We start from the raw sequence: 12,675 nt of genomic DNA, 5'->3' as shown, positions 1-12,675 counted from the left end.
TATGAAAGCAGAAGGTACGAGGGGCTCGGTCACTGACTCTCACAAAGTTTTGGCGGGGTTTTCCAGAAAAATTCTTATCGATAACAGAAAAATGCTATCTCGTGCTTCATCGTCCATGGAACCGCGCAGGCAGCACAGACTGTCGCCTGGGCTCATATATCACTCTGATGTATACATTACCGAGAAATCGCGAGAAGAGGTCATACGAACCGCATTGTAGACGTCTAGCTTAAAATCTCCCCGCATGAAGTACAACTTAGGTGACGCAAGCATCCTTGCATAACCATTCTACGCGTATCGAAGAAGTCTCCTATTAGTCGATCATCGCCTATGGGTCGTAGTACGAACTCATGACAGCCTTGGAAGCGGAATGGCTCTGTGGCTGACCGTGCTTGTCCTGGGCCCCGCCCAAAAATTCATTCCATTATCGATAACGACGTAGTTGGATCGCGCAAAGTCGCGTCTGTCCAGTGACCTCACCCACCCAGCTCCCTACCAATCGCATACCCACACAATGGCGAAACGAAAGTCAGAGAGAGATCCCGAAGAGTTGCCCGATGCGTCGGACAAGCGCAAGCAGAACGATGACGACGAGTCCGGCAGCGACGAGGTATGCGCCTTCCTCACAACCTCTCATAATGCGCCGTCTCACAAAATTGCTAGGACATGGACATGGTGAACGTCGACTTTGAATGGTTCGATCCGCAACCCGCAGTCGATTTCCACGGGCTCAAGAACCTCTTGCGCCAACTTCTAGACGTGGATTCGCAGTTGTTCAATCTCTCTGAACTCGCCGACATTATACTGTCGCAACCGCTACTTGGCAGTACGGTCAAGGTTGACGGCAATGAGACGGATCCATATGCCTTTCTTACTGTGTTAAACCTGGAGACACACAAGGTACTATATCTTTATCGAAAACCTCAGGATATGCGGTTACTAACAGCAACCAGGACAAGAAAGTGATCCAAGACCTAACGACCTACCTCTCCAAAAAGTCCGCGCCGATCCCCACTCTCCCGCCCCTCCTAACAGCGTCGTCGCCTGCGCAAATCGGCCTTATTCTGACCGAGCGCTTCATAAACATGCCGCACGAAATCGTCCCACCAATGTACACGATGCTTCTGGAAGAGATACAATGGGCGGTTGAGGAGAAGGAGCCTTACACATTCACCCACTACCTCGTCCTGTCGAAATGCTACTCGGAGATACAGAGTCAATTGCCGAGTGAAGATGCGCCACCGAGCAAGAAGAAGAACAAGAAGGCCGATGTGGGTGAGGAGACATTTTATTTCCATCCCGAAGACGAGGTGCTGCACAAGCATGCGGTGGGATACACAAGCTTTGAGTATGACACACCCGTAGATGAGGGTGCGAGTGATAGCAAGAGGGCGTTCCAGGAGTTGGGTGTCAAGCCCAAGGGACATATGGTGCTGATCGAGGCGGACAAGTTCAAGGGTGCTGTAGAGGCTGTCAAGACGTTCTTGAATGGGCAGTAAATACGCAATGCAAGATGAATTCACCAAATAATGCAACCAAAAAGACGGCGAAGGTTGACTCTAACTGGTGTTACATTGCAAGGGACACAAGCCGAATCTATGTGAATCAAACCGTAGGAAATTGATGCTCGCTCCTATACACACAAGTCGACATCACCGCCATCCATCTCCGCTCAAGAATTGCTCTGCTTAACCAATGACAACCTTGCCGTCCTCGGGGAAGTCGTATGCGGGAATCTCCAGGTTGAGCGGGGCAGGTCCCTTTCTTATGCGGCCAGAGATATCGTAGTGGGATCCGTGGCAGGGGCAGAACCATCCTCCAAAGTCACCGGCCTCGCCGATGGGAACACATCCCAGATGGGTGCAGACACCTAGTGCTGTTAGTCCTGGTTCATTGTAAGGATGTGTGCAGTGACGTACCCAACATGATCAACCACTCAGGCTTCTGGACACGGTCGGAGTCGGGCTGGGGGTCACGGAGAGACTGCCACTTGGTGTCGTCGGCCTCCTTGATCTCGCCTTCGGTGCGGTGACGGATGAAGACGGGCTTGCCTCGCCACTTGATAATGACCTGCGCTTATCAGCTCCACTGTCCGGATATGCCGTGTCGAATTGCGAAACGTACGTTCTTGCCCTCGGGAATGGCAGCGAGATCGATCTCTACCTTGGCCTGAGCCAAAACATCGGCGGAGGCGGACATGTTGACGAGGAAGTCTGTTGGGCGGAGTCGTTAGCCGTCCGGTCTTCATCAATTCGCGATCCAAATCATCCCCAAAATAGCCAATTGCTCTTTCCCAGCTCCAAATATGCCATCCACCTTGTTTCCAACGTTTTCCACCCGTCCGTCGAGCTATCGCAATGTTGGAGACATACCCTGTACAGTCGCCTTCGCGCCAAGCGCACTCAGCGCACCCATGGTTCCGACCATGAAGTACTGGAAGACCTTGGGGCCGGTCTCGCCTCCCTTATTCCTGTATGCGGCGAACGAGGGGATCTTGGTCGAGTCCGGGCTGCCCTTGAAGGGGCTGTCGAACGAGGAAGCCGAGGCGTTGCGGGTCTGCAGAGCGGTGCAGCCGGCCGCCCGAGCGACGGGCATCTGGTGAGCGGTCCATGAGCGTGCAATGGCACGGGTTGTGTTGGCGAGGGCGGGCATCGTGGACGCGGGTGGGCGGGGGTCGTTGTCGTTGATGGGGAGGAGCTTAGGTCGGGAATGTTGAAGTTTTGGCGGTTTGGCAAGGAGCGTTATGTCAGGTGTCGTGTGATTGGCCCATCGCCCTTCCGCGCGACATTCGCCAGATTTGAGCGTCATCGGCGAGCATTACCACAGCACCGCACAGTGGCAGAGTCGATCTTGAATTCATCTCATTAATCATAAACCTAACAGGTTAAACTTTAGTACGAGAATTCTCGTTGTAAAAGCGAACAAACGCGATACTTCAATGTCCTTCTCATAAACCCGCGTTATCTTTTATTTAGGTATCGAACCATCCACTCTTCCTTCCTCGTTCAGCCAAATGATGCACGATAGTAGTCAAGACGGCAGGCGCTCTGGGTAAGCACCCTTGTTTGAATGTCTTGGCGACTGCCTGATTCCATGCGTGCCGCACGCAGCGTATCTCTCTTCGGACACGCGAAAGTCGTCTGGAAACAGTTGCTCCTCTCTCACTTCATTGTTGAATCCACTTTGTATCACTACAAGTAACCTCTCACAAACAACAAAACACACATCATGCCCCCCAAAGACTCTACCATCACATCCTACTTTGGGCCTAAGATGGAATCTCGCGCCCCAACAAAAGCCAAGGAAGCCACCAAGAAGACGACCGGAAAAGCGACCATGACACCATCGCCCGAGCCACAAGATAAAGGCAAAGGCAAGAGGGCGCTATCAGGATCTCCGGCACCAATACCTGAGAAGCGACGAGACACAAAACCCGCAGCCAAGCCCACAACACCGCGCCACCTCTCACATAAAGATCTCACTTCGAAGAAACTCTCCCCATCTCCAAGCTCATCTGATCTACCTAATCTGACCCTCACTTACCACACCGGCGACATCTTCGACGCACCTCCACAGACTCTCCTAGTCCATGCATGCAACACCCAAGGCGTATGGGGATCAGGCATAGCCAAAGCCTTCAAAGATGACTATCCAAAAGCTTATGCCATCTACAGAGATTTCTGCACCAAAGAACACCTACTCAAATCCAGACCGGTACCCACTAGCACCGCCTTGCTTGTCCCACCTGTGGATGTTGGGAAGCAGCATTGGATCGGTTGTCTGTTCACTAGTGCAAAGTATGGCAAGGGTAAGGACAAGGCGGATGTTATTGTCGAGAATACGAAGCCGGCTATGGAGATGCTGTTTGAGCTGGTGAAGATGGCGGGTAGGCTTGAGACGGTCAGGATGTGCAAGATCAACAGTGGGGCATTCGGGGTGAAATGGGAGAGGACGGAAGGCGAGCTGGAAGGCATTGTAGTTAGGGAGGGGTGGATGGGGAGTGTGGAAGTTTGGGAACCGGAGATGGGTTGAAAGACCAAAGGAAGCACGAAGTATGTGCATGTGATGCAAGTTAATCCACGTCGAATTTCCACTCGAGGAAAGTTGAGTGTGGACAATTACTTGTACATTTGGCACTATTCTGGTTCAATCGCATACCTATAGGCAATGAAGCCGTGATGCGACCGACCTTCCAAACAGCTGAGCGCCATTCCCATGATATACCCAGCAAACGCCGTTATGCAATGCAAGATAGATCCGCTTCCACACCGTTCTGTCTCTGCCTACAACATCAAGAGCCGATTTACTTTTGACCATTGATCGCAGTAAATCCACCTGTTGACCGCCTAGCCTCTGGGCTCTTGCTTGCACTCGCAGTGGGTTGGCGAGGGGGCCCGCGCATCTCCATCTCGATCTGCATCGCCGCTGCGTCCTCTTCTGGTTCACTGTCTTCTACGCGCTCGACTTCTTGGTCGACGTCCATGGCATCAGGCGTCTCGTCTGGTATGGCTGGTGTAGGCGAGGTTGTCGAAGCGCCGTTGGTGGGTGTCTCTGTGTCCTTGTCCGCACCCTCTGCCGTCTTGGAGGCACCATCGAGCGTCTTCTGTCCGTTCACCGCGCCATCCTTCTTTCCGTCCTTCTCCTTCTTCTTCGCGTCCTCTTTCTCCTTCTCATCCCACTTCTTCTTCACAGTGCCCCAGGTGCTTGTCCTGGGCGCAACATCGACCAAAAACTCGAGGTTGTCTGTCTTCGATATCGCGCTGCTCACGTCGCGGTATTGGATGTTGCGGCGCGGCTTACGCTCCGCTTTGACGACATTGTGTGTGGTGGTTGCTAGGTGCTGTATGAACATTTCTGTGGCCAGTGCGATGGCGAAGGCGGCATTTTTGGAGGTCGTGATACGTTCGGGGTCCGCTTGGATTATCTTTTGCACGCGTGCGACTGCGGAGTGAGTTAGCTTGATTGTCTGCTACGAGGAAAGACGGGAGTGATGGGGACGTGGGGAATTGAGGACATTGCGCTCAACACAGGCGGAGGCGAACCAGTCGTTCGTTATGAGGCCACCACAGGCGCAAGTCGCAGCAGTACTACACCGTGGTAGGGTGGTCTCTAAGAGGCACGCAAAGGGTCGGAGTGACGACGAAGGCGGTGGAGAGAAGTGAAGATGTGTAAATTGTTACTTACGAGGAAGCGACACATGGCCGGTGATTTCCTTATTTGGCGCAATCGGGGTGTTGTTGTAGGGCATGGTGAAGGAAGAAGTTGTTGGTCTGGTGAAATGGGCGCTGGATCGACGAGTCCTCCCAGCGTGCTGTTTGAGGCTAGTTGCGTGTCCAAAATATGAATAGCCAAGTATATCTGTGGGTAGTGCGAGTTGACACGTTCCAGCCGCGAAAAATTGGCCAAGAGAGGTGTCTAGTCGCGTGCAGTAGTCGTGTTGAAGATGTCGTGTACCCTGGTCGATACAGGGCGATCGCCGCGGGCTGCTCCAGCCGAGGAGGGCGTCATTAGGCTGCTCCTCTTCGTCAGCAACCAGCCATCTTATCTTCCTGCTGCCTGCGTGATCCTCAGACGATAAATCCGTGTGTGTGATATCTTCGTCCTGTCTTGACTCTACCAATTGTATTCCGGTGTTTTCATCTCGTGTCGAGCACCAATTGTCAACCCATCAGGGTACACCTGCCAACCATGAAGCTCTTCATTACTAGTCTGCTCGCCGCGACTGCAACAGCGTCCTTGTTCTCCCAAATCCCATTCCAGGAGAAGCCAGAAGTGGAAGGCTTCCAGGTCTACCAAAGTCCATTCTCCGAGCACCATTCGATTCGCATAAAGCATCAACAGAGCGACACTATTTGTGACGCGCGCTCCAAGCAATACACCGGCTGGTTAGACATCGGCTCAAAGCACATCTTCTTCTGGTACTTCGAATCACAGGACAAACCCTCCGAAGATCCGCTCCTGCTATGGCTAACAGGAGGACCGGGTGGCTCAGGCATGCTTGGGCTGATGGGCGAACTGGGACCTTGCACGATCAATGAGTTTGGCAACGGTACCGTACACAACGAATACGGATGGAGCAAGAACGCCAACATCATCTTTGTTGATCAGCCCGCTGGTGTGGGTTTCAGCTACGTCGATGAGGGCATCCCGCTTCCTGCGACAAGCTTCACGGCTGCTGAGGATATGCATCACTTCTTGCAGCTGTTCACGAGCGAAGTCTTCCCGGATCTTTTGAATCGCGACTTTCATATCACAGGAGAAAGTTATGCTGTAAGCACATGTTGCTAACCCCGCAAGACACTCACTAATCGAAGACAGGGCCACTACGTTCCAACACTCGGCGCAGAAATTGTCACGAAGAACCTTGAATATCCTAAGCGTCCGCAAGTCAATCTCAAGTCGACCTTCACGGGCAACGCTTTTGTCTCACCTCGGGACACCAACTTTGGTTTCTGGGAAACGCTGTGCACTACGAACCCCGGTGTGGAGACTCCCGTATTCAACCAGACCCGTTGCGACATCATAGCTACCAACCTCCCTCGTTGTATGGCACTTATCGACGTGTGCTACAAGAACCCTGATCCAGCCATCTGTCTCGCAGCCGACAACGTATGCATGGAAGGCGTTGTGCTCCTTTACGATGGAGAGTCTGGAGCAGGAGGTCGCAACAGATTTGATATCACGGATGGGTGCGAGACGAAAGACGAGTTCTGCTACCCAGAGATCCAAAGGATACAAGACTACATGAACGTGCCGAAGGTTTGGGAAGCGCTTGGCGTACCCAAAGCTATAGCCAACTACACAGGGTTCTCTTTTGATATTGCGTTGGCTTTTGAGCTTACTGGGGATCTGGTATTCAGCATGCAGCCTCAGGTTTTGTATCTTCTCGAGCATGGCATCGACGTGCTCTTCTACCAGGGTAATTTGGACCTTGCTTGCAACACCGCAGGGAACTTGCAGTGGGCTAGCACGATGCAGTGGAAAGGCCAACCTGCTTTTGTCGCACAGCCAAAGAGGTCCTGGGAACATGAGGGCAAGGAGGTGGGGTGGTTTAAAGAAGTCAAGACCGTGACTACAAGCGGCAGAGATACCACATTTGCGTTCGCTACGGTGAATGGAGCAGGCCATCTGGTACCGCTGGACAAGCCGAAGGAAGCGCTGGCGCTTGTTGATAGATGGATCACCAAGAGGAGCTACGCGTAATTGTCGCGTGATGGATACATATTGTGTTCTGCGCAAGGCCGCACTTAGCCCAGCAAAGGATTCCGCGATCGCAATATCTAGGCATGCAATTTTCGTCAGCCCCAGTGCCACATCGGCTTCATGCATGTCATCAGGCTTCTTGCGTTTGGCGCCCGAAATATCCATGGGTTGGTGTTTGTTTTCCCCACCATGATGTAATTGCTACCAGCTACGTCATCATGGGTCCTAGCCTCTGCGCAAACTTCAGACCCTTAATAAAGAGGGGAGAAGACACACTCACCCAACAACAGACACAATCAATTGCCACTTCCCACTTCAAACTACACTTTACAAACCTTCCACTTCTTCCCGCTTCCACCAACATACACATACAACATGTCTGGAACTTCCAACGTCGGTAACAGTGCGGTCTACGAAGCCCAGGACCAGGTCACCAGGTCCAACGCCGAGATCGAGCAGGAGAAGAAGGAGGCCCGCTTCCACGAGGGCAAGGACAACTCTCACAAGGCCCAGGACTCCAGTATGTTTCTCTCGGCCTCGCGTGCATTTTCCTCTGTCGATATGCCGCGTCATCAGCCATCTCTTTACAAGACCGTTCACTAACAATCACCCGCAGAGGACGAGCGATCCATCGCCAACAAGCTCGAGCGCGAGGAGAAGCGTGAGAAGGAGGGTGAGGAGAAGTCTCTCGAGGACCGCCAGCGCGAGCAAGATGCCACCCTTCCCGCACGCGCACACGGCAACGAGCCCTCCAAGGGAGCCAAGATCGACCAGGAGCTGAGGGAAGAGGACGAGGCTATGCTCAAGAAGAAGGGCGCCAACTAAAGTCGTTGTGATGAATGACGATTTCGATACCCCGCACACATACTCAGCGTGTTAGGAGTTGGAGGAGGAAAATAATGACTTGGATTGACGATAAAACGTCTCCATGAAGCCCGCCTGAGACATGGCAAAGGCATGAATCAGATAATATCAGCTCAACATGCATTGCCGACAGTGTGTGACTGTGAGATGGTTGCAGCCAGTCCTCGATGCCTTGACGCGAGAGCTCTCCACATTGTCGTGCTTACCCCTCGGTGCCTGACTCGTGCAGCCTCGGAGATACGCCGATGGCGACCTCATAACCGCTGCCTCCTGTCTCCCAATCCCCAATCCCCTGCCCCACGTCCTGCAAACATCAGTTGCTGCATTACAAAGCATTGCGGCGTACATGCCTAATCTCTCGTCATCTCGCCAATTCCTCCGCACTGCTACTGCCTTCGCCCAAGCTCCCTTACGGCCCCGCATCACACCTACAAGTACCCAGCTATCGAACATCCTCCGGCAACATACCGCAAACATGCCGACCAAGATGGCAGAGCGCCTAAAGGGCAAGACTATCGTCATCACCGGTGCTTCTTCTGGCATTGGCAAGTCCACAGCAATCGAATTCGCCCGGACACAGCCCGACGACCTCAAGCTTATCCTCACTGCGCGGCGAGAAGACACATTGAAAGAGGTCGCACAGGAAATTCAAGGCTTTGCAAAAGGCGTCAAGGTCCTGCCAGTCAAACTTGACGTCAGCAAGCCGGACGAAGTCCAGAACTTTGTCGGAAACCTGCCACAAGAGTACAAGGACATTGATGTGCTCGTCAACAACGCGTATGCCACCGCCTCCTCGGATATCTTCTACCGTTTGCTAACTTCAACCCAGCGGCCTTGTAAAAGGTGTTGCGCAAGCTCCCGATATCTCGCCCGCCGATATCGACACCATGTTCAGCACGAACGTAACCGGCTTAATCAACATGACGCAAGCCATCCTACCCATCTTCAAAGCGCGATCCACACCCTCCGGCGACATTATAAACATTGGTAGTATCGCAGGTCGCGAGCCCTACCAAGGCGGATCCATCTACTGCGCTACAAAGGCTGCTGTGCGCTCCTTCACAGATGCCATGCGCAAGGAGCTTATCGCTACACGGATACGCGTCATCGAGATTGATCCTGGACAAGTTGAGACAGAATTCAGTGTAGTCAGGTTTGGAGGCGACAAAGAGAAGGCGAAGAAGGTCTACGAGGGCGTTGAACCGCTGACACCGGAGGACATCGCCGAGGTTGTGGTATTCGCTGCGGGACGGAGGGAGAATGTGGTGTTGGCTGATAGTCTGATCTTCCCGAACCACCAGGTATGTGCAACCGGAGGAACGAAACATAGTACACTAACGTTGTATAGGCGGCAGCGACAGTCATGCACCGGAAACCTACCGGTCAGTAGATGCGGCGATCGATGTGTACATAGCGACTACTTATCCGCAGTTCAGAGACGAAGCAAATATCCAGAATTCGACCTTCGTTATGAAAGACCTGTTTGCTGGCCACGACCTACCTCATGTTCCATGCTTGCGACTCCATCTGTTCCCGTCTCCTCACAATGTCTCTCCCTTCTTAATTCTTGTCTCCACATTCACGCGGACTGTGTTCGGAACAGGTGAAAGATGAAAATATAGCCTGGGCCCCGCCCCGCCGTTGCTGTGGCGAGCGCTGGCAAAAGAGAGACCCGCTTCTGGATAACTCAAACGCTCACACAGCTTTTGTACACACCGACTCCAGTTGTACCCCACTATAGTGGTGAGTGACCACGCCTTTCGTCCCACATCATCTCGACACTCAACTCAAGTAGCTGGCCATCATGCAAGCTGCGCGCGTTTGAGCGCCGAGTTTTCTACCACCACGGACGTAAGCACAGCGGTCAACCGACAGACAACATGGCGCGACTACGAGTTCCCGCATCGCCAGTTGGAACTCATCGCGCGAATTATGCCTATGAAGGAGCCGGAAACAAGACGCCCAGCCAATCTAATCATTCAGGCCCACAGCCTGAGATCAATGTAGCCTTCGATTCGTCTGCCAATGATCCCCCTGAACATCCCACTTCCTTTCCGCGCATTGTAAGGAGCTTCGCGTTAATGGACGTGAAGACAAAGCGAGATGTACAAGGTTACATTGTCGGACAGTACAAGGCCATTAAGCAGATGGGCCACGAGCACATCACCGCGACTGGCACCAAAACTGTCTTCTTCTTTGGTCAAGCACAGCAAGAGGAAGAGTTCGATATATTAGACGTGGATATGAAGACTGACCTGGGCGAGTACATCAACGAGGATGAGGATGCGGATCGCTCATGGCGTGGGGTTTGCGACTTCATGCAGAAGATTCCGACCTCCAAGGCTGTGGCGCCGACAGAGTTTAAGGATAAGAACATTTTGGATACTGAGACACCTCATCAAGCCCGCTTGATGCGCGCCCAGAGTCCGCCCTCTCTGGCTCGATGTATCGCGAATGCTAGCTTTGACAGCGCTGGATCAGAGACAGACTCTGACTCAGAAGACGACGACACGGATCTTGAACTGAAGATCGAGAACGCAATCTCGTCATTTGCTAGAAAGGTCGAGGAATTAGAAGATGTAGCAGGAGCGCTGTCAATCACGCCACCCGGCCGCACATACTGTGATGCCCGCTCATCAACACTAGCGCCTCCCAAGAACATCGATATACCGTACCCATGTGGACCAAAGCGAAACTCCCGACTTCGTCGTCATAGCGGTTACCGTTCACTCGCGTCTCTGATCGCTCACGCTGAAGACAGCCGTGCGCCTTCGTGCTCGTCACTTTCTTCGTGCCCAATACCTACCGACACCACCTACAATGTCGTCCGCAAACCCTGCTACGACCCAAAATTTGAGGGTCACAGCCCTTGCGCCACACATGATAAGGGAATTTGGAGACTTTCAGCGGATGACGCTCTTAACATGCTACAGGAGCGCTTCAGGATAACACATTGCGCTGGTGATGGCACAGGCTTTGATTGTCGCGAATGGCTGGAATACAAGCTTGATACCGGATGCAGCATGGTACATGGCCCTTCACTGCTACGATTTGGGACGGACTGCTATGAAGCTGAAAAGTCCGGGCAGATCAAGGATGCGGTTGACACCCCGTACGCTAACCAACCCGAAGCCACGGCTCAGATCCGCACTTCATCATCTAAGGACACCCTGAACACCAACTCATCCGTCCGAAATTCAGTGTTCTCAAAATGCACTTCCACGACATCCATTTCATCTTACCGGACCAGCCGTCCACAGACTGCACGAACTGAACATTCTCGGCTCATGAACGCATCAGGTGTCGACAACGATACTGAAAAGTGCGAACAAGGCCACGAAGACTCAGTAACGACAGTATGCAGTCCTTCTATTGCAGGTATTTTTCCAAAAAGCGAACACTTTCAAGATTGTGCAGGTGGCACTGTGCGGGGTGGTAAGAGTGCACTCAGTCCACCTATTACCACCACCAAAGAATGGTCTAGTGGGCTGCAGATGTGGGAGGATGAAAGCTGGCCCAACGCACCCGAGCGCATTGGAAACGACTTTGAAGACGCCCAGAACTCCATCACGAGGAATGAATCCGAGAACTGCGACGTAGAAGAGCTCTCACAGCTACGTGCGTCGCTAACGGAAACTACGGACAATGACGAACCCATGCGGCCTGAAGTCATCGCCAACCGCCCGTATACGGCTCCGCTTATGTACGAGGAAGCCGCCGATTTTATTGAATATGTCGCTATTAATTCGGATGTTTATTCCGAATGTTGGTCAGAACCCTTGGATGGTTGCGCGAAACCGCGTCGCAAGTGGACTAGCAAGATGAAGCATTGTCTCAAGAAAATACCCCAAAACACAAAGCAGGCTACCCACGACTATGTCAAAGCGACGAAACAATTCTCACGGACTGCTTGGCGCGTGTTGCCAGCTGCGCTGTCGAGCCGACATCCGTTCCAGAAGATCGACAGCATCCTCTAGATGGTCGGCTGGGGAACTGGATCTGCGTCGGAACTCTTTAGGTGATCCGACTGGTCTCACGGACCGTTCACGCTGCCTCCGCAATCCACCCGGAACGATGGTTCGGCGAGCGTTTGGGCCCACTTCAGACCGAACACATGTTGGGGACATGGTAGATGCGTTGGAATTGATTGGAAAGCCCCTGTGCAACGCTTTTCATTGGACGACACAGACGTATTTTGTAGAGCATCTTTGCTTTTACTTGAATTCTCTTTTGGCGCGCCATGAAACCTCGTTTCTAGATACCCACCTGCATGCATCAATAGCATTTCCTGTATGAATATAAGCCCTGCCATGTGCCCTCATTGCACTCCAAGCATTTTGCGTGAATTCCAAAGTGTGGTCGTGAATGACTAAGCCCACGAGGAGTGAACCCTGGTTTGATCAAGGGTCATCCACTGTCGCGACGTCACCACACAACGCTCTCACTTGCCAAAATGTCTTCGGTTTCTCATTCTTTACAAATTTCACTAATTAGCCCGCTCGTCGTTTCCCTCTTTACGAACGACTGCGCATCGACCACCACCGCGCACATTTCCAACGCCAAGACTGTGTAAGCAAGCGGACTCTCACCATCGCACACCCACGAACA

General features: G+C 52.7%; 8 protein-coding genes across 8 annotated transcripts; 6 read left to right on the top strand and 2 right to left on the bottom strand.

Moving 5' to 3' along the window:
- Positions 1-514: 514 nt before the first annotated feature.
- On the top strand, positions 515-1,499 carry BCP1 (Mss4p nuclear export; the record flags this gene model as incomplete). The annotated part of the gene is made up of 3 exons (XM_051441277.1): positions 515-610; positions 664-900; positions 954-1,499. The coding sequence occupies 3 exons, from the start codon at positions 515-517 to the stop codon at positions 1,497-1,499; spliced, it is 879 nt and encodes a 292-aa protein (XP_051307448.1).
- Positions 1,500-1,688: 189 nt separating this feature from the next.
- Positions 1,689-2,652, bottom strand: FES1_1 (hsp70 nucleotide exchange factor fes1; the record flags this gene model as incomplete). The annotated part of the gene is made up of 4 exons (XM_051441276.1): positions 1,689-1,870; positions 1,920-2,070; positions 2,125-2,213; positions 2,373-2,652. The coding sequence occupies 4 exons, from the start codon at positions 2,650-2,652 to the stop codon at positions 1,689-1,691; spliced, it is 702 nt and encodes a 233-aa protein (XP_051307447.1).
- Positions 2,653-3,228: 576 nt separating this feature from the next.
- Positions 3,229-4,032, top strand: POA1 (ADP-ribose 1''-phosphate phosphatase; the record flags this gene model as incomplete). Its single annotated transcript, XM_051441275.1, has 1 exon — positions 3,229-4,032. One exon carries the CDS (start codon positions 3,229-3,231, stop codon positions 4,030-4,032), a length of 804 nt encoding a protein of 267 aa, XP_051307446.1.
- Positions 4,033-4,303: 271 nt separating this feature from the next.
- Positions 4,304-5,248, bottom strand: J4E86_000701 (uncharacterized protein; the record flags this gene model as incomplete). The annotated part of the gene is made up of 2 exons (XM_051441274.1): positions 4,304-4,941; positions 5,185-5,248. 2 exons carry the CDS (start codon positions 5,246-5,248, stop codon positions 4,304-4,306), a joined length of 702 nt encoding a protein of 233 aa, XP_051307445.1.
- Positions 5,249-5,688: 440 nt separating this feature from the next.
- J4E86_000700 (uncharacterized protein) lies at positions 5,689-7,203 on the top strand (the record flags this gene model as incomplete). The annotated part of the gene is made up of 2 exons (XM_051441273.1): positions 5,689-6,270; positions 6,319-7,203. The coding sequence occupies 2 exons, from the start codon at positions 5,689-5,691 to the stop codon at positions 7,201-7,203; spliced, it is 1,467 nt and encodes a 488-aa protein (XP_051307444.1).
- Positions 7,204-7,578: 375 nt separating this feature from the next.
- J4E86_000699 (uncharacterized protein) lies at positions 7,579-8,028 on the top strand (the record flags this gene model as incomplete). The annotated part of the gene is made up of 2 exons (XM_051441272.1): positions 7,579-7,723; positions 7,820-8,028. The coding sequence occupies 2 exons, from the start codon at positions 7,579-7,581 to the stop codon at positions 8,026-8,028; spliced, it is 354 nt and encodes a 117-aa protein (XP_051307443.1).
- Positions 8,029-8,542: 514 nt separating this feature from the next.
- J4E86_000698 (uncharacterized protein) lies at positions 8,543-9,457 on the top strand (the record flags this gene model as incomplete). The annotated part of the gene is made up of 3 exons (XM_051441271.1): positions 8,543-8,844; positions 8,897-9,368; positions 9,416-9,457. 3 exons carry the CDS (start codon positions 8,543-8,545, stop codon positions 9,455-9,457), a joined length of 816 nt encoding a protein of 271 aa, XP_051307442.1.
- Positions 9,458-9,947: 490 nt separating this feature from the next.
- Positions 9,948-12,044, top strand: J4E86_000697 (uncharacterized protein; the record flags this gene model as incomplete). Its single annotated transcript, XM_051441270.1, has 2 exons — positions 9,948-11,423; positions 11,562-12,044. The coding sequence occupies 2 exons, from the start codon at positions 9,948-9,950 to the stop codon at positions 12,042-12,044; spliced, it is 1,959 nt and encodes a 652-aa protein (XP_051307441.1).
- Positions 12,045-12,675: the final 631 nt, after the last annotated feature.

Source organism: Alternaria arbusti (assembly GCF_024043155.1).
Source record: "Alternaria arbusti strain BMP 1465 chromosome Unknown scaffold_1, whole genome shotgun sequence".
NCBI classification, from domain to species: domain Eukaryota; kingdom Fungi; phylum Ascomycota; class Dothideomycetes; order Pleosporales; family Pleosporaceae; genus Alternaria; species Alternaria arbusti.
The sequence above is the reverse complement of the archived record's forward strand: the minus strand, read 5'-3'. Positions and strand labels throughout refer to the sequence as shown.